The sequence below is a fragment of the Egretta garzetta genome, unplaced genomic scaffold (assembly GCF_000687185.1).
Source record: "Egretta garzetta isolate BGI_Z169 unplaced genomic scaffold, ASM68718v1 scaffold293, whole genome shotgun sequence".
NCBI classification, from domain to species: Eukaryota; Metazoa; Chordata; class Aves; order Pelecaniformes; family Ardeidae; genus Egretta; species Egretta garzetta.
In genome coordinates, this window is record NW_009259318.1 from 1,517,429 (window position 1) to 1,538,310 (window position 20,882).

The window sequence follows — 20,882 nt, forward strand, 5'->3', positions numbered from 1 at the left end:
CTGGAGTACTGCGTCCAGCTCTGGAGCCCTCAGCACAAGAAGAACATAGACCTGTTGGAGCAGGTCCAGAGGAGGGCTACTAAAATGATCCGAGGGCTGGAGCACCTCTCCTATGAGGACAGGCTGAGTGAGTTGGGCTTGTTCATCCTGGAGAAGAGAAGGCTGCGGGGAGACCTGATTACGGCCTTTCAATACCTAAAGGGGGCCTATAGGAAAGATGGGGAAAATCTTTTTAGTAGGGCCAGCTGTGTCAGGACAAGGGGTAATGGTTTTAAACTAAACCAGGGTAGGTTTAGACTAGATATAAGGAAGAAATTCTTTACAATGAGGGTGGTGAAACACTGGAATGGGTTGCCCAGAGAGGTGGTGGAGGCCCCATCCCTGGAAGCATTCAAGACCAGGTTGGACGGGGCTCTGAGCAACCTGATCTAGTTAGCAGTGTCCCTGCTCACTGCAGGGGGGTTGGACTAGATGACCTCTAGGGGTCCCTTCCAACCCAAAATATTCTATGATTCTATGAATCTTTGTTACTCTCTCTGACACTCATTCCCTCCAAAGAGGCACAAGGAAAGGGGAAAAAAATGCAGCTGCTGAAGCTGGAGATAGAAGAGGTTGATCTATGCCAGAGGAGGACTGTTCATCACAGTGTGTAGCCTGTGTAAAAGCAGACAAGGTAAGAAAGAACAAGGGTCCGATGAAGACAGAGATATCCTGGGAAGGAAAATAAAAAACTTATTGGTAGAAAAAGGATTATCTAACAGAGATGAGCTGACTGTAAGAGATTACCAAGGAAAACAGGTAGCAGAACAGAGAGAATAGGATAAAGTAGGAAGCCAGACAAGAAGGCTGGAGGGCAGAGAGCAAGAGTATGTTTATCTATACATCTGTCATACTTCCTAACAACAGCATGTATAGACATAGTAGATTATGTATGAGAGACAGACATGCCAGAACTACTATTTGTGCAACACGTGCATGTTAGGAGTCCCCTTTTGGTCTGGATTTATATCTGTCCAGCAGACCTATACACAGCCTTCTGAAAATCTGACTGATTTGTACTCAAAGTGTATCTCTGTGCTTGTGTATGTGGGGCAGATGAGGTAGAATAGAGTACCTTTAAGGATCAAGTCCAAACCAGTAGAGTGGTCCGTGCAGAAATAGAAGGCTAAATCTGATTTAATTAATCTAAGTGTTCAGTAAAGCATCGTGCTTCTCCTGGTGCAAACAGGTCCAGTGAGAAGGGCCAAGCCCTACAGATGTACACGTGATTTTTCTTGAGAATGCAGACAAGCAAAGGAAAACCAGATGTGCTTATTTCAGGATGACAAGATAGCATTGTGACTGAAATGAGGTATTCCTCTAGGAAGGAGAGGATGAAAGTATGTTTGTTTTTAAATGGTTATTCAGTTTTAAAAATTGAGGCCACCATAGGTTGTTGGCAGAAGGGTGGGAGAGCAGAAATTAGGGAGAAAAAGGGGGTGAAATTGTTACATTTTTGCACCAAGAGTTGTAGTGAGGGAATTGAGAAATAATTTGACAGGAATTTTCTGTTTGGGCTGGATAAACCTCGGCTTTCATGAGTCAAAAATAATAAATACAGTATTTCTAACATCATAAAATCCCCATGAAAAAAGTCCAGTAGCAGTAAGTTTTTGGAAGACGGGGAAAAAAATCACACCAGGTTTACACTGAGAAAGCTTTAAGCCTTCAACATGTCAGATATTTTGGGAAAGATTTACCACTCAAAATAAACTGTAAACTCAATGAGATGTAGACAGGAAACAGGCCTCCCTATTGAACTTTGACACAAGAATAATGAAACCATCCATAATCCACATTTGATTTGTTTGGGAAATTTTTTTTTCTCTCTATTTAAGTTGCTTCCAAAAAAAGTTATTGCTAGGAAAAGGGAGGAAAAGGGCTTATTTTAGAAATATTTCATAATCATAATAATTAAGCATCACTCATCTTAATTTCTAGTCAGCATCTTCAAGGCCTTCCTTAGGGATGTGATCCAAAAGCTACTGACACCAGAGTTGAAAGATTCTGACTAACTTCAGGGGAGTTGAGGCTTGCATCTACACCAGACTCTTCATCTAATACAACATTTCACAGACCACTGCCACCAAGGATGTTTCAGTTAACAGACACAAGAGCAAACCTCCCAAGAGGCAGGAGCAGGATATTCTCAGTGGATTCTCAGTGCCTGAAGATCCCCTTGACACTGGAGACAGACCAAGTGAGATTTCTTGCTGTATTTGGAGCAGAGGACACTGTGTACTAAGCATTCTGTGGCAGACAGCCACTGAGCAGCATGTCAACATCTCTCCCATACTTTAGCTCCTGCATCATACTGACATACAGGCACCTTAGAAATGTGTGGACTTCATCTGTAAACCCGTAAAATGGTCATAGATCAAATAATATATTTTAACATCTTTTATGAGCTATTGCTTTTCTCCACGCCATCTCTCCTCCACTTCATACTAATTTGTATTCAATACTGCTGTCCTGAAAGCTTCTCTAAAACTTCCCAAGAGATCTATCATACCTTGCCTGTTTTCCCAGGTTTCTAAAATTAATTTAGATCAATTATTTAATATATTCAATCACTTTCTTTAAGCCATTTACTGCAGATATAGCCACTTATTCAACATAAAATACAGCCAGATCATTTCATCACAACCAAAAATGTGATTTATCATCACATTCAATTAGAACCCACTGAAGGCAGTGGCAAAAGTCCCATTCAGTTGAATAAGGATCAAGCCTTTAATTTACTGTGTCATAGGAATAACGCGTGGTAATGGAGAAGGCTGGGATACATACGGGATTCCAATTTCAAACAGATTGTTTTGAATCAATTGTTTTCCAAGCATAATGATGCTCAGCTGAATACAGAGTTCCATCAAACAGCCTCCTGGAGCACACTGTAATTAAACAAAACCACAGAGTGTGAAGGCAGTAAGAGAATTAATTTAAAAGTACCCACTTGGGAGAGCTACCAATGTCTATATGGGCCCATCTCCCCTGCCACCAATTTGTGCAGGACCGTGGAGCTCGTCGATCATTGTAATTCTATGCTTAACAAGGTATTTCATCTCCACTCATAAAACTGCATTATGGAAAATATGTAGAGCTCTGAAATACTTACTGTGCCCTAGGGCTACCATATTTCCTTTTAAAATATTTACTATATAATCAATGTAATAAACATAATGCAGTATCACCAATACTCTTCCAACCTGATGTCTCCCAAGGGGAAAGAAAGTCTTCAATCTTGCAAGGACTTATGTGTAAGCTTTATTGTAAAACCTTCACCATATCTATCAATTTTCAAGAGAATACTTGTAGCAGTTAAAAGGAATTTTGAAAAAAAAAAAAAGATGTTTACAGGTTTAGCACAAAATGGCTATAGCTTTTTAGGCTATTAAAATTCTTAGGCTTCTAGTGATCCACAGAATGAAAAGCCAGATTTAAGTTCCAGTTCTGCCATAGGTTTCTCAAGGGCCTCAGTCAAATCATGTAATGTTTGTGCCTTAGTGCCCAGTTGTAAAGCATAGAAATGGTGAAGCATCATCTAAAAAGACTGTGAAGTACTTAAAACTGCAGAAAGAACATATAGATGCCTCAGATGGAAAATTTGGGGTTTGTCTATTCATGTTGAAGACTTAACATCTTGTTTTAGCATGATTTTTATTTTTCCCTTATTGTCTAGATTCCACTGAAATACGCTGTACACATATCTCCTTTTGCTAAGGATTTTTTGTTTGAATTTCATATATACTTACCTCTTCCATTCGATAACCATCAAACACATATACATAATGACCAGGACGGCCAACAAATCTGAAAGCAATAACAATATATGAAATAACATTAAAACAGGAAAAATGTTAACTTTAACAATGTAATTGTTCATTCATGTCAGCTAAAATATTTCAGAACTAGTTACTTCAACATGAATTTTAAAAGTCTCAACACCTATTCAACTTTGATTATTTAAAATTGTTTCAAAGTTGTAGGCCTCTAAAATGTTTTTCTCTACAGCTTGATGAAATAATTTTAATAAAATCTTTTTCTGTGCTACAAAATAATAATCTTCCTCTCTTGATTAGAGATCACAAACAAAACTGGGAACACATATCCTAACTCACATTCTCTTGCATCTGAGTAATGCCCTGAATGGAGCTATTTACACGTCTATACACAGTCAAGGCTCTTCTGACTACGCAGACAGAAACAGTGAGACTGATTTTATTACAATGATACAACATACACACAAAAATGGTTAAAAAAGAAAGAAATTGGTGATGTTGTTCAGTAATGTCTTACGATATTTACAACTGCTGGTAAAATGTATCATTAATTTTTAAAACAATGATGCTGAATAAGATTAGTTAAGAGTACAGATTAACAAACTTTATAGCCCCCAAAAGGAACAGAAAAATGGGATGAATGAGAATCCAGAGGATGTTTTAAACATTTTTGCCAAAGTTTGAGCAAACAATCATTTTAAGTTTCCCATTCAAACGCATGTGTTATACTGTGGATAACTGGATCCCAAAAGACAATGATCCCGAACCCATAGGAAGTCACACTTATTTAGCAGGACAGCTGAATTAGCTTTTTGGTCAATCAGTTCATTTGCCAAAACATGCAACTTCCAGTTGACTGTAACTATTTCTTAATTTCACTTGATACAGGCAAATAGTGCAAATCATTGAGAAAGTAATAGAGAAAGTAGTTCCATAATTTTAAATGAAACAGGAAAATCTTCCTTTGCTAAATAATGCTGCAAGAAGAAAATTGCTAAACTGTGGAAAGTGAAGACCTGTGAGCACTACTATTCACTCATAAATGCAGCACATTGTTTTAACTAAAAGGAATTATTTTCTGAGATGTGGATTATTCTTATTTTAGAAAGAAAACTGAAATGGTTGCATTTCAGAACAATTCTCTACTTAGAAGAGGGACAAGACAGTACTCAATATCATGTTCTTCCATTCAAAAGCAAGCTTTAGACAACCCTGATATTTTTTCATAGCTGGTGAAGGTGGCCAGTCCCAGCTTAGTTAGGTAGCCCTTTGTGCCCATTTTTAAACACAGAACCACTAGTATAGACATATATATACACACATGAATATCTATACACATAAATACATATATGTAAAGGACATTTATCCTACCTTCCTTTAAAAAAGGCGACATAAAAAATTGGTGCATAAGAATTCACAAACTTCAGTAGGAATGCCTTCAAAATCAGTCTCTCCTCAAAAGTTTTCTCTGTTTTTGGTACCTCTGGGGGGAAAAAGGCAAACAAGAGCAATGAATAAGTAAATACATAAACATCCCCAATATACCCAAATACAAAACCAAACTACAAATGTTGAGCTCACACTGGTTTCTTTTCTTGTACTTTTAATTTGTACCAATGCACTCTAGCTCTGTCACTGACTCCTGATTTCTAGAGACTCTTTCCATTTCCAGATGGAAATGGAAGGTTTTTGGTAGAAAAATTAACAATGGCAACGTAGTGAATTTCATTATCTGATAGGCCTCTGATACGTTATCCCAAGTTGCTCTTGATTGTCTATCCAATATGCGGGTGGCAAAAAACCCAACAGATCCTTACACCTGGCCTGGACTTGACAATACCTCACTTTTCCAGTCTCTTTCATTGCCTTGCTGAGAGACCTGGGCAGACCACATTACCTTCCTCTGCTTCAGGCCACACCTGTGAAATCTTAGCACAGACGTCCTCTGTCATTAACTCTGGTGTCTATTATATTATTAAATACATAATATAATGAAATATATTATTATTGTTATTTTTATTGTTATTAAAATAATAATTTTACGTTTATATGGTTCTACTAGCTATCTGGAATTTGAAGAAAAAATAATTGGATCTTGATATTCAATTGCATAAAACTAAAGCAGTATAGGTGGCTTTAATGTATATAAGCATATGTATATTAACATACATAAGTATATCAGTTACACAAGTGAAATAACAAAGCATTAATATACTCAATTAACCAATGAGGAAAGCAAAATACAAAGACTTTCCTCCAGCAAAAACACCTTAAAAGCCTTCTTAATTTTGTGTGCACAAGCTTTCTTTTCTATAATGAGATTGTTAATCTGTTTAACGCTGAACACAAGACTAAGTACCTTTCTGAATGAAGCATTAAGTGAATTGCTAATTGTCATGCAAAAGAAATGCACATTTTTTGTAACGCCTCTCCATTCACTATATATATACTACATTTCTAGACTTCTTCAGATAACTTGTAAAAATGTGTCTAAAACATTTTCAGTATTCATTACTCTATTCCTAGATTTATTTCCAATTTCCATGGAAATTTTCTAGCAACAGAACACATAGATATAAGACAGAGGTTTTCCAAATTGACAGTAGGATCCTTTTTTAAAGATTCTATATGGGTTAAATTCCTGTATTACCATGCTTATCCTGAGATGTTAACTAATGTGAGAGCAGATAATTTTATTGTGGTATATTGACTGAATTTCTGTAGCACAACGCAAGTGTGAAATAATAAGGTAGGTCCAGAGTTCTGGCTTTAAAGACTTCATTAAAAATACTGCTGTATTTGTGCAGTTTTGTTTTGGGGCACAGCCTGGACGTTTTATTTGCTTTGGGTTTTTTTTTCTTAAAAAAGAACTATGGTGTTTATTTGAGCTCTAAAGGAATAGCAAAACTCTAATGAGTCCCCATTGCCCAGATTTATTTGTGATACTTTCAACAATATTTCCATAAAGGGTCAACAGACAATCTGATGAGCTCTAAGCCATGATTCACCCATACTTATAGAAAAGCTTAGTTAAACCTTCAAAGGATTTGAACAATTTGTAGATGACCCCTAAGCCATCATTCACCTATATGTATAGAAAAGCTTAGTTAAACTTTCAAAGGGTTTGAACAATTTGTAGATGACCCTATCTGCTGGATAGATCCTCAGGACAACAGCTCAGGGCAACAGGAATATCAAATAACAGTGGTGCAGCTTTTAATTTGAGGGAGAAAAATCCTAGCCTTTGCTTTACGGAGAACTCCCACAAAGATGAGCTCAGCCTCTGGATGAAAATTTGCACACCATATATGGTTCCAGAGACTCACTCAGCACTTCACTCCCTCCCTACACTCAGATATACTATACCATACCAATAGAGGCATGCACAGAATTTGTCCTCTAGCTAGTGGAGTCTGCTACACAAGAAATGCATCCAGCCAGAAGAAATACATTAGTAAGAGAGAAAACTTTCCCCACAAAAAATTATACACTCGTAATATACGGTTGGTTGTGCAGCATGTTACACAAAAATTGGGCAGCTGAAACTTTCCAGGTAGAGAATGTGCTGAGATATCTGTGGCACGGGCCTTAGCTCACTGAAGGAGTTGCTGCTTTTACAAAGCACAAACACAAGTAGTTTTGATTTTGTCCCCATTTGACTGGCTTGTCCTCTGACCTGAGTGAAGGTACAAGTGAGAAAATGAGCTATAAGTCAGGGCTGACACGACCTGATTACTGAAGATGACCTATTCAACCTGAGAATACCAGGATATAATCTGGACTTTTGCTGGTCTGATCTGTGGTAAGGAGGCATCAGTGCCCTGCTTTGCTGGGTCCACAAGAGGTTCATGGAGTCCTAGGGCATCCTGTATGAGCTCTCTGTATTGATTACAACAAAACTACTTTTTTTCCCTGCCAATCACTGATTCAGCAGGTATTGAGGCAGATCCATTACTTTGATCCTATGATGAATGCGATTGCTATCAGTGGTACTATTCTTGTGCTTACAAATGTAATTTTTCACTTGAACAAAGATTCAAGTGTACTTGGGGTTGGAACAGAAACCTATGCTGTCAAGAGCTGTTTCTCCAGCCCAACAAGTCTCTTCCTCAGCCTGTCGATTAACTGTGTGGAAAGAGAATTGAGCATGTTTTGCTCTGCTCAGCAAAATGAAAGTTCACAAGGTAAGGAGCATTTATCAGCATTAATTAATTGCAATTTTCTTTAACATTTTTATTACATTTGGCATCTGAGCCTAGTACTGGTGAAAGCTGCCTGAATGAACTTCTAACTCTTGTAATTTGTAGCACTAGAGATTACTCAGACTGGATCCTTCTTAAACAAAACATCTGATGTTTAATTGGGAATGTTGCCTAAATAAAGGTACCAGGATTAGAATTAAATGCAAAGCGACAGCAGGACAGTAATCAGCAAGTAAGAAATTCTTGTTTCTTTCATCATTCCGTGGTGCAGATTTCAAAGGGAGGGATTTTCCTTCCGTGCCTCCCCCAGAGAGGCAATGGCAGTGGCTTGCAGTTCCCAACTTTTGCCTACAAACCGCCAGGGAGGAGAAGCCTCCCCTTCCTCTCTTCCTACTCTTCCACACAGAAGTGTCATGCTTTAACAGTTGTACCCTTTCTTACCTGGGAAGGTGCAGTGGATAGAACTGATCAGGTCACACACAGTTAACAGCTTGTCAGTTATATGAAAGCTGAAAACCTGGGTACAACTTTGGCCTGGACAGTAAGTCTGAGCTTCCTTATGCCACTAGAAGAGAGTTCATTTGTGTGACCCTGCTACATTCTGGCTAAAGCCTGATGCAAAACAGAAATAAACAAAAAAATTAACCCCATATGGTGGCATTTTATGAAAATGAATTGCTTTGTCCTCATTTCTTTTAAATACTTTATAAATTTAATCTAAACTATCAGCATATCCTTACTGGTAAAACCACAGGACCATATTTCAAAAATTCAGGGTTGCACCTCTATTATGACAGCTAGAAAACTTTACTTTATGGTGTTCTTCAAAAAATAACAATAAAAGAGATGTTTTCATTTGTGACTCTGAAAATGTCTTGAGTAAATGAGAATAAGAAACACAAATCTTAAGGGTTCCTAAGGTTTTAATATGAAGCCTGCTAGTTCCAGCCAGCTTCACATCTCTGTAGGTTTTACAGGGAGGAATTCTGCAATTTCAAATGGCCCAGTCAGGCTGCAATCGTCAAAAAGTTTCTAATTTGGATGACTAAGCTTAGACGCCAAAAATTGACAGGTAGAGCACTTGCTACAATTAAAGGCATCTGTGGTTGCTGATTGATTTTCAGTATTTTGAATAATTGACTTTATATTCCTAGACTTCAAAGCACCTAGAATTAGAGGTGATGTATAAAAATGTGGGAGACAATACTTAATGACAGCTATAAGAATCTCATATAGGGCCCTATCAATAAACATCTTTGACCTAATTTATATAACAAAACAAAACCCCAGCCTAAACCCCTATCAGTAAACATCTTTGGCCTAATGTATATAACAAAACCAAACTCTAGCCTAAACCCCTATAGTAGTCAAAGGAATGACTTGCCTTGAAAAGACTTAAACACATTACCAGGCTTGTAACAATACAATGACATTAAAAAAGAAAAAATCCAATCCCTAACTGAAATAGGTATTATTATAAAAAAGTCCAGACCAGACATGCCCCTAAAATGGCAAAAAAAATCCTTTGAGTGGTCAGGACCTGGTAAAAATCCTGTCAGCAAGATAACATGGTAAGCATTTGCCAACGTAGCTTTGCCAGAGCCAGCAACATCTTTGAAACAACCCAGTGACTTTCAGTAAGGCAAGCTCCTAGAGGTAAAGATATATATCAAAATACATACCAGGTCAAAATTTTTCAACCAGCTAGATAGATAAGTGGATCTTGGAACAGAGCCAATGAAGAAATACCAGCTGAGATCCTGTAAATAGTGCAGCTGCATTAACATGACATTATGGCCAGGCTAATTAGTCCTATTAGGGGCACACAGCATGTTGTGACTTAGACCCCTAGTTCACAGAGGCATGCCTGAGCATCTTACCCCATAGGCCTGAATATTTTCACTGGCACTCTTCAGTGGGAAATACTCCTATTAGAACCTCCTTGCATACTCTCGTGTCAATACATGTAATGTACTAATGAGGAATGTGGTGAGATAGTTTTACCAATTTCTGTCAGCCATTTGGCAACAGCTCCATAGATTTCATCAAGTATAAGTATCACAACGAGGTTAATGATGACAGCAGTTGCGGTCACAGTCACTCGAACATTTGACCTGGTTGTCTCATTTGTGCTGAATGACAAAGCTGCTGCTGTTGTGATTCGGTACACAATCACACCAAACACCGCTGAAAATGTCAGCATAATCTGCAAAGAAATGTACAGATAGATTAGTTCAAGTTTGATATTAGCATTTAAACAGAAGTTTTGACTGATATGTTGGGTTTGTTCCATGAATTGGAATTGTGTGATTATTTCTTAGAACAACAATAATACAGGGCTAATCAAATTAAATTGGAGAACTCAAAACACGGACACAATGAAGAAAATGGAGGCAGAACTCTGAACTGGCACAACAATTCCTGAAGATGTGCACGTTCTCTCTGATCAAATCCCCACACATTATTCATGCAGTACTGGTGAAACTCGGGTAGTTCAGATTCAAATGCAGGTATTAGGTATGGTCTTTTATCTTGCAATAGCTTCAGATGGCTTGGACTGAAGGGTCTACATGTATGTGCAGTCAAGTAAATAGGCTTTATTGTCTGAAACAGCCTCATCTCTGCACAGCAGAAGCAGTACCTTACTCTCTCATCGTGTTTGTTCAGCTCCTGCCACAAATTAAAAAAAAAAAAAGAAATAAATGTTTTCCTTGTTATTATTCTTTTAAGACTGACCTAAACAGTGTTACTAGGGGTTTACTTTACATTTCTGTCCCAGAAATCAATTGGTATCCTGGCATCCTTCATGGACTGGCTTTGACCCATGAGATGAGGAAAGTCAGCCCTGCTACTTAAGGTCAAGTTCCCACAAGAAGAATTTGAATTTCGCAGGGCTGTGGTATTCTGGTTTAAAAAAAAAAACCAAAACCAAAAACCCAAAACCCAAAACCCAACAAAACACCCCACAATGAAAAAAAAAAATCAATAAAATAACAATAAAAGCCCAGCAAATTTTCATAGCCATTGCAGGAAAGGGGGAGAGGGTACATTTTTCTGTTTCATTTTTGCCTTTGGCAAGAATTCCAATGTACATTCATTATTTTAGGTAAAACGTCTTGAGATCCTCAGATGAAAGAGACTACCTAAATGTGAAAGATTAGACTATTGCAATTATTTCAATGGGCCTAGGGGCCCAGATTCACAATGCAGGCTTAAGGAAATTTAACAGTTCATTTTAATGACCCATCAATAGTTTATTGAATTCCTGTATACAGAGGAAGGTTGTCTTATGAAAAAGTACTATTGCAAAAGAACAAGAACAGGAATCAGAGCTATATTAAATTTCGAAGATGAAAATGGGGCACATTTAGTTTTAATGGAGAAATAGTAAGCATATAAAAAAATAATGATCGGGGAAAACTCCTGGACATATCAGATAAAATTCACAAATAAGTTTTATGAGAAGACAGTAATAAAATGTTACATCTAGTAAAGCATCTAATTTTGACATTTTAAAGAAATTTTTCATTAATTTTAAATGAAATGTAGGTGAATGATGAGTATATATATTTTTTTCTCTTGACTTACCTACCAAACATGCAGACAAAAATCTGATTTGTGTTGAACTATCTGCTCAGCTCTTGCTGTGACAAAAGTGGTGCAGCAACACAAAGATTAGACCACTTACCTAACTTGCTCATAGCAGAAAGGATCACTACAGTAGAGAGTAATATCCCGAATAAAGAGAGAAAACAAAAAAGCACCACCAGGCAGTAATCTAATTCACCTTCCACCTCTACAGTCACCTTAAGCTCTTTTCTTTTTCTTAGTTTGGATCACATTCATTTCTCTCAATCACCTTCCAAATAGTCTTTTTCTGTTTCTTTCCCAGAAAGAAATTTTCTCTGAAATTTTTACTATGATGGTGGACAAGGAAAAACAGCAAAGTAAACCTGTATGTGTCATTCTGGAGATAGTGAGCTCTCTGGGCCTCCATAGGCACCTATCTCCATCACAAGCTTCCACTTAGAAAAGTTACCTTAACAGTAGAGGAAGAAGAGTCATCAAGGACAGTCATCACCAAACAGACAAAAAAGAAATTTCAGTCATGGAAGTTGAATAGCAAATTCTTAAACCTGGCCAAAGGATTTAAGGGATCCATAGCAAAGAGGAAAATTACTGGAGGATGAGTTACTATCAGAGGCCTGCACTACTGCAGCCTTTTCAATTCATGCAGCACCATAGCAAGATATACAAGGTTACCCAAAAAATGTTTTATTTGTTTAAAGAACAAAGATATTTGTTTTGCAAAAGCACCAGGGCTTCAGAAACAACTCAGTTGCCCAGCTGTTTTTAAACATCTGCTTAGACACAGATGGAAAAACACCCCTTTAGGAGCGTTCATTATCTGTGCATCCAGCAACAAGAGAAAACTAAGGAGGGCTTGTAGGACTGCACAGTAACTGAGAGCATAGTTCTCACTCCCCAGACAGTTACTGAGGGGGAGTGGTTTCTGTGTCTTCACAGCATTTCTCCCACTCCTTACAATACCTCTTTTGCCCAAATTCCAGATCAGATGGTCACCTTTCATTCAGCTGCTAACTTTGGGGTTTGTTGCCATTGTCAACTTTTCATCTGGCCAGTTCTATGCCTTACTATGGCAGACAGTTTCTTCACTAAATATTTAAACTAGTCTGTCAAGGACTGAATTGCTTAGAAACAGATGTGAAAATTGGCTGCAGAAAAGGTCACCTACTGAGCCTGGTATGAATGAAGACAAACAGGAAAGCATACTAGATCTGAGAAGGAAGCTATAAAACCCCATGGGCTAGACTGATACCTTCATCCAAGTAGTATAACAATTTAATATCCAAATAGTTCTTTGGTTCCCCAATGGGGCCATTCTAGAGTCAAGTATTATGCCATGTGAGTAAGAATAGGGCAATAGGGTCCAAAAGAAGGAACAGACTGAACTCTTGTGCCATGACACTAATTGATTTTCTTCCTTCCTCTGACTGAGCCAAATGTGATGAACCCAAAGAAAGGCTCCAGTGATGGCATTGCTCCATGCCATGCTGCTCTCTTCCAGCAGCTACAAACGTTTTCATCACATGCTTGGAAATCTTTGCTGCAACAAGTACCTTCTAAATAAGGAGTTTCTAAACTGTGACATATGTTTTTATTAATCACACACAAGCTAAACTTGCATATGCCCAGCTGAGCCTAGACCTCCTGCTATTGCTGGTCTTACTGGGCAAAAATAAAACTTGTGAACTTCTGTTCTAAAATGTCTGCAAAAGATATTGTGTAAATCAAGGTTGGATCTTCTGCCTCCTCTGCAGTGAAGTGAGGCTTTGCATACAACAAAAGAGCTGTGACCAGATTTTAAAGTATCCGTAAATGTGTAAAATAATCCTTGGAATTATTTGGCGGTGTAAAACACCAAGACTGATTGGGCAAGAGAACCAAACCCAACATTTCTTTCAACCAGCAATTTTAAAGAATCAAACACACACCTAGCTTAATAAAGACAGAAGAAAAGCCAGAAATAAAAAAAAAAAAAAAACAACACAGCTCTTGAAAGAGGATTCATAAAAGTGAACTACACAAATGAAAAATACAGAGAAAAATCTGTACAGTAAGAAGACTGTTAGCAGCTTCAAGAATCATCAGGGAAAGTACAGCATGTAAATCTGGGCGAAGGAGGGACAGAACACAGCAGCATCATTTTATAGCAATGTACATTGTTATAGCTAGACATCTTCATGGAAAATACCTGTGCATTTGTGCCGCCAGACCCTTTGGGTCTGGAAAAGGTAGTATTAAGAATTCAACAATCACTTCTGCAGCATTAGAAATTGTAGCGCGTGTATGTGCATATCTTTGTCTGAGTTTGTATGCCTGTGTGCTGTATATGTGCACACACACATGTAAATTCAAGGTTTCATCACCTATTATGCAAGTAGTGCTTACAGCTAAAGAAATTAGCCTGTGTGAATAATAGTAACAGTAGTAGATGAGACCAATTTAGTTTTGTCAGTGCAATTCTATTGCACAGGCTGACAGCAATCTTTAGTTTGGTGTTTCCAATGCCTGTTTAACTAATCTAGCAGAAAAAAAAAGAAACATTACACACTGTAAAGAATAGATTGTAATCTCCACATGGGAAAGCAGAGCTGGCTCTCCCTCATCAAGAGCTGACTTGAATTTCACGCATGGTTTGGAAGTTATCTCCTGTAGGTGTTTAAATCTTACTAATGCTCAAAATATTCTAAAAAAATCCTTGTGGCCATTTCTCCAAATGGTGAGAGCCAGCATAGTTCCACTAGTCAATAACAGAAGTTGAAGAATTGGAGTTCTACATTTTATCTTTATAAATCACTCAGATGTTACAGTAAGCAGGGAGTGTAATACATAGGCTACGACTCAGGAAAACACTTCAAGCTCATGCTTAGGGGAGATTTAGACATGGTTTAAGTCAAGAGCACATGTAAGCACCTTGTCTTCAAAAGAATGACTTGTAAAAGCTAAACTGGGGCTATGTGCTTAGTCATACTCAGTACACTCTGCTTTAAGCAAAGTTCCAACTGATGCTATTTAGAGGTTCTGTTTAAAAAACAAATGTTTGGTATGGCCTCAGGATGATAAACTCACTCAAACTGTTCTATATATATGAATGACACACCTAGTATGTACAGAAAATATACTTAATATACAGTACATATATCTTCATAAATATATACACATATATTTATAAAAATGCAGACATTAATTGACTTCAATGTGAATATAAATGGGTTTGATTGTCAGAAAAAGAAATTAAATCTTCACAGGACATCTGTTGCAGTATACGCAAATTCCAGTATATTAGAAATAGACTTAGGACTTTTAAAATAATTTAGTCTGTAAGTAAATTTCCCATGCCAGATACTCTTGTGGTGTAAACCAGCATATTTCATTGCCATTTTATACTGGCTGTAGATGTGAATATATGTTTTCATTGAGTAATTTCTGTAACCAGAAGGATAATGGGATCCTTGACAATGTAATTTAAGGTTTATTAGCCAGGCTTTTCTCTCACTGTTTACAAGGTCTAGCAGCTTGATGATGTGTTTATGGTCTGTTGGAAATTTCACTAGGACAGTGGTGTCCACACTTTACAGTTGGCTGACCTACACACCTTATTCTTGTTCGCAATGAGGATTGTATACCATGGTCTTCCTCAACTACAGTATAGTTCATCGCTGAATGTGTGTTGGACACAAACTTCTTAAGAACAGATTTATTTCACCTGTATGCAATCTATTCAGTAGGGTCAACACTTCTGAATGTTATTCTGATTGAGCATATGCAATACTATGCACACAAGCAAATGCACATTGGGCTTCCGTTCATCAGATAATGGAGGATGGAGCAGAAACACTGTGGGAGAGAGCATCTAGTAACAAGCTGGTGCCATTACAGCAAGCCATTCAGCCAACAGTTCTGTCATAAGCAGCCTTTGGAAAAAGAGAATAAAGCTGGAGGTAGGCATTGAGCTCTACGGGTCTTCCTAGTAGGACACATATTTGTCACAAACTTGAGGTTATAACCCTAGCTTCCTTCAGATTTTTAGCATCTTTCAGAACACTAATTCAGGATTCCACTCAAGATGCTCATTGCAAAGTTTCTCACACCTAATAAATGTGCAGAAATGCAGATTATATTACCATAAATAAAATCAGTCCAAGGTTTGCTGCATATCCAGGCATACGGTCACTCCATGTCAGCTTCTTCTTTTCTTCCTTTATAAAAGACAAAGATAAAATAACAGACATTACAGAATTGCACAATAGCAATTATTAGAATTAGTAAGATCTGTATTGAAAAACCTTCTCAGTTCCCCTACTCCTGCTGTAATTTTGAAGATGACTGTAACATTTACAACACTGATACTTTAAAGCAGACTTTAATATGAGAGAAAAGAGGATAAGAGGGTAAATAAGACATATGGAAAATATTTGCAAAAATCAGAAAATATCATATATAACTATGATTTTAATACTTGAAAAAATATATTCAGCTCTTGCTAAATTTCGTAGCACCAGGAGAAAGCCCTGAGATTCACTTTAATTTACATTTAGACAAAGCAAGATTCAACCATTTATTTTTAGTTGCTTCTTGTAAAACGTCAGAATAATAGTGCTTGAGACAGAACTCATGAAAAGAATTCTTACTACCATTGAACCCAGTTTTTTTTGTCTAATGGTTACCTTAGCCAAACGTCTCCCCTAAGATAGTTCTTGCAAAGGCACCCCAGTTCTTCTCCTGGTACTTGGTCTATAGAAGAAACTAGAAAGGCAATCCCCCTCTGTGACCTCTGCTGCCAACCTTGTTTTCTTCATGTGCAACCAGCATCTCTCTCTTCATTGCATAATTTAAAGCAACTGTGATCAGTGAAATCTAGTATGCCTTTATTCTCCCCACACACCCTAAGTCCATCTCTAGCAACGTGCACATCTAAAGAAGATATTTGAAAGTGGATATATATAAGAAATATGATTCCCTCCTCTCAGAATAGGTTTCTTAAAATAATAATAAGGTCATTACTTTGTTTAACTTAAACCAAAGCTATATAATCAAATTAACTAAGGACACAGAGCCAGCTGCTGTTTGCATTTCTGTGAACCACTGTTGCTATCCCATGGACTAGTACTTCACTTACGTTGGAGTTAACCCAGAGTTATTCTGAATTTAAATGAATTTAAATCAGATTAGAATTAAGGTCAAAGGTTTCAAATAAACCATTTCTAAGGCACAATTGTCCTCAGATAACAATAAAAACCTGGGAGTATTATGTCTCTGTAAAAGGCTTTCCCAGTGTAGCACTAGGAATATGGTATATGCTCCAAGTAGAGAAATGCAGCCATGTATTTTTTTCATGGAGTTTACTGGGATGTGGAATGAGACTGAAGACATGATCCTATCTACACATCCATTGCCATTTTGGTGGTGCCTCAAACACTGTGTAATATTACTCAGCATCGCCTCTACTCAGCTTCAGCTGTTCAAACAGACAAGTTAAGTATGTCCCCTTTGGGAGAATGCTGGCAGGACTGGGCCATAGCAAACCCAAGCAGAAGCACAAATAATTTGGCCCAATGTATGCAATACATAAATACTCCATACAGGACATAAATGGAGTCCATCATTTAGCTGGAAGGCTACTTTAAAAAACATTTATGTGAAGCACAGATGCATTTAATTTCATTTTGGCTTTTACCACTCAGCAATTATACTGGACATAAAGAAGGTCTAAGTGATTATACTCCAAGAAAGCCTGAAGGACACCATGTCTAACAAGTTCACTAGGGGAAAGACACTAAAGAAGCAAAACAGCACAATGAGTTAATGTTAGCCAACAGAGTTAAAGGAAAGAAGAAAATCTTTTACAACCATACTGAGGTAGAAAGAGAAAACTGATTTATAGAAAAGGGCCAGGAAGAGGCAAAAATGACCAAGAAAATTACTTCGAAAATCTCTCTAGCAGTAAGAATTTTGGAAAATAAGAAATCGTAGTATTAAGATCAAACATTCACAGACCATGATTCATGCTTGCCAAATCCTGAGTGGCAAAGTGACTGAAGTATTTCATGTTTGGGGTCTTTTTGTTCAATATTTCGGGTGATGTAAGACATTTACTGTATTTTGAAGCATCAGCCACTATTGTGACATGATCTACTGGCTTTCCAAATCAAGGAAAAAAATCATACACTGGAAGACCCTTGATAATACCTCAGCAACTTACAAAACTGAAAAATCAGGAAATACCTTAAGAAACAGTTGTCCATTATGAAAAAGAAATAGCTATTTACCCTGTTTGCCCTACCACTTTTTTTTTTTCCCCAGTAAAATAGCACTGGATAGTTACAGTAAAGAAGAAAAAAAAACAAGGAAAATTGAGCAATGATTGACATGTATTTTTAGAGATGAATATCAGAAGCTAAGGTGTGCCTAAGCCTACATTTTTAGACATTAAGAGATATTAGGATTAATCCATTTCAGGGTCCCACTTCAGGAGAATTTAAGGATTGCGGTTTACCTTCTTTAATCTCAGCATGTGCATTAAGAACACAGAGGCGTCTAGCATCATCAGTCATTTTGGAAGCCCTAGGTTTAGCACCTGAATACTTGTTTTACATAAATTATTGCTTTTCAAAAGCACTTTGTGCTTGATGGGTTCAATAAAATAAGTTCCTGGAATAAAGATTTAGAAGCATAACTGATTCTTAAAATTTCAATTTATTACTGGGAATAACTAAATGAAATATGGACTGCCTCCAAAAAAAATTACCTTGCTGAACAGGACAAAAATAGTCCTTTCTGTTGTGGTGGGTTGACCTTGGCTGGCTGCCAGATGCCCACCCAGCTTCTCTCTTGCTTTACCTCCTCTTCAGGATGGGGGGAGAAATTAAGATGAAAAAGCTTGTAAGCTGAGAGAAAGACAGGAAGATAACTTACAAATTGCTGTCATGGGCAAACCAGACTTGACTTGGGGAAAATTTAATTTATTACTATTTAACATAGATTTGGATGGTGAGAAATAAAAAAAAAACAAACAAACAAACTAAAAACTCCTTCCACTTCACCTCCCTCCCAACTTCTTCCCAGGGGCAAGTTCAGTCCTTCATTCCTGCCTCCTCTATTTCCCTCCCCAGTTGGTGGAGGAGGATGGGGAATGGTGGGTTGTAGGGTCAGTCCATAACAGCTCCTCTCCGTCACTCCTTCCACCTTACACTCTTCCCCTTCTTCCATGAGCTGCAGTCCTTCAGCATAAACCTGCTCCACTGTGGGCTCTCCAGGGCCTGCAGTTCCTTCAGGAAATACCCATCTGCTCTGGCATGGGTTCCTCCACAGGTTGCAGTGTGGGTATCTGCTCATGGTGGCCCTCTCCATGGGCTGCAGGGAAATATCTGCTTCACAGTGGTCTCTCCAGGGGCTGCAGAGGAATCTCCGCTCGGGCACCTTGATCACCTCCTCCCCTCCTCCTGCTCTCACCTTGGTGCTGGCAGGGTTGTTTCTCACACTTTTCCCCCTCTCTGCTCACTGCCAGGCAGGATTTTGCCCTTTCTTACACATGCTTTCCCAGAGGTGCCACTATCTTGCCAAGGGGCTCAGCTGTGCCCTGCAGTGGGTCCGCTGGAGCAGCCCTGGCCTCTCCTCACGGAAACCACCCCTGCAGCCACTGCTGCCAGTGCCTGGGCACCAGCACCTGGTACATCTACGGTGTTGGTGCAACAGCATAAAGAAAATCACATTTGCCTTTGAACACCAAAAAAGGCAATGCAGGTTGAACAGAACTCAGTGCAGTGACAGACACTTCAGCAGTGTATTCCCAGTCTCTTTTTGCAATGAATGATACAGAGGGGGAAATTAAGAAGAGGAAAGGGTGTGCATGAGTAAGGACAGGTGGATAAAGGAAGGAAGAGAAGATCAACATGCCTTCTAGTTAGCTCTCTCTTTTATGCACATACTTTCTTTAACCTTAGGTGATTTTGTCATGTGTTTGCCATTCTCTGTAGTACCTAGCCAAAGGGAGATCTGAACAGCATGCCTGAGTTACTATGGCCTTATGAGAAGAAAGGAAAAGCTGGATGAAAATCTGACTGAGTTATTTAGACAGCATGCATTGCACAAACCAAATTCTGAAATTTAAATCAATATAGTAGGCAGCTCAAAGCTACTTTCTGCTACAGCTCTTACTAAGAAAACCAAATTTGTAAATTCACTTGGTATTTTATATCGCACATGATTCTAGTCTCTGGCAATAGTGCCATCTAGCCGCTAAAAGACTGTACTGTGAGGTATCAAGAACACCTTATCTGTGATCAAAATATTACACTTGCACACTGCACCAAGTGTTGTTTATTCTAAGTTAGTGAAATTAATTCATAGATTTCTCACAGCATACAGCACAATACCCCATTCTAATAAATAATGTGCATTACAGAACATGGCCTAGATTGTAGACAGGGGTAGGAAGACTTTCCTGAAGGTTGAGGAAAACTCAGCCAAGCAAGCAGGGAATCTTTCTGGATCAGTCCAAGAGGTGTATGCATCTATTGACATAACAAGATGAAACTGATCTGAAGAACAATCTTAATGGCAGATATGTTACACTGTGGAATATTCCCCAAGAGAAACTATATAGCAGGGAAATATTTATAAGCAGGCAGAAAACCTCACAATAGAGATTAGAATTTTGTGGTGAACAAGACAAACTATAAGATACATTTAAAAATCTTTATTTCAGTTCTTTAAATATAGTGATCTATTTGCAATTGTATTGGAAAAAAACAGTTCTTGTTCTGGTGTAGCTCCTGTTTTAACGTTTAGTGTAGTGTTGAATGTGTTCTATGCAGCAATACAATTTTTTCCTCTTAGAAAATAAAATAAAATTTTAAAAAACAGAAAAGAAAAAAAAAAAAGCACCACCTAGATTTTCCTGGATGTTTTATTTCCTTATGAGTTACCTAACATGGCAAAGATCCAACATGTGCAGCTCTGCATCCTCAGGTGGGCCTCTGAGCTGTGGAAACCTGGAAATATACTGCACTTGGACAGCACTAAGAGGCTTTGTGAAAACAGTTCTATGTTTCTCTGTGAATTAAACCACAGCCGGTTTGCTCAGATCACAAGCATTTCAGTTATTTATTTATATTTTTCCCACAAGAGAACACCTCCTCAAAGCAGGTGTTTCTAACCATCAGCCATGCCAGCTCAACCTGCACTTGGGGAGTAAAGCAACATACCTTCTCTCTTCTGCAGCCTGCTTTGCAACTCCAGTTCTGAAATTCAGGATCTTCAGTGCAGTTGCACCTGG

At 38.1% G+C, this 20,882-nt stretch overlaps 1 protein-coding gene across 1 annotated transcript in view; it reads right to left on the reverse strand.

The window, feature by feature from the left end:
- Window positions 1–20,882, reverse strand: part of ANO2 (anoctamin 2) — a 198,376-nt gene that overhangs the window by 33,102 nt on the left and 144,392 nt on the right. Inside the window, exons 15-19 of the mRNA XM_035892080.1 lie at window positions 15,730–15,804; window positions 10,025–10,226; window positions 5,190–5,301; window positions 3,792–3,849; window positions 2,830–2,930 (exon numbers count right to left, since the gene is read on the reverse strand). Coding sequence (XP_035747973.1) covers window positions 2,830–2,930; window positions 3,792–3,849; window positions 5,190–5,301; window positions 10,025–10,226; window positions 15,730–15,804 — 548 coding nt within the window. The remainder of the gene's footprint in view (window positions 1–2,829; window positions 2,931–3,791; window positions 3,850–5,189; window positions 5,302–10,024; window positions 10,227–15,729; window positions 15,805–20,882) is intronic.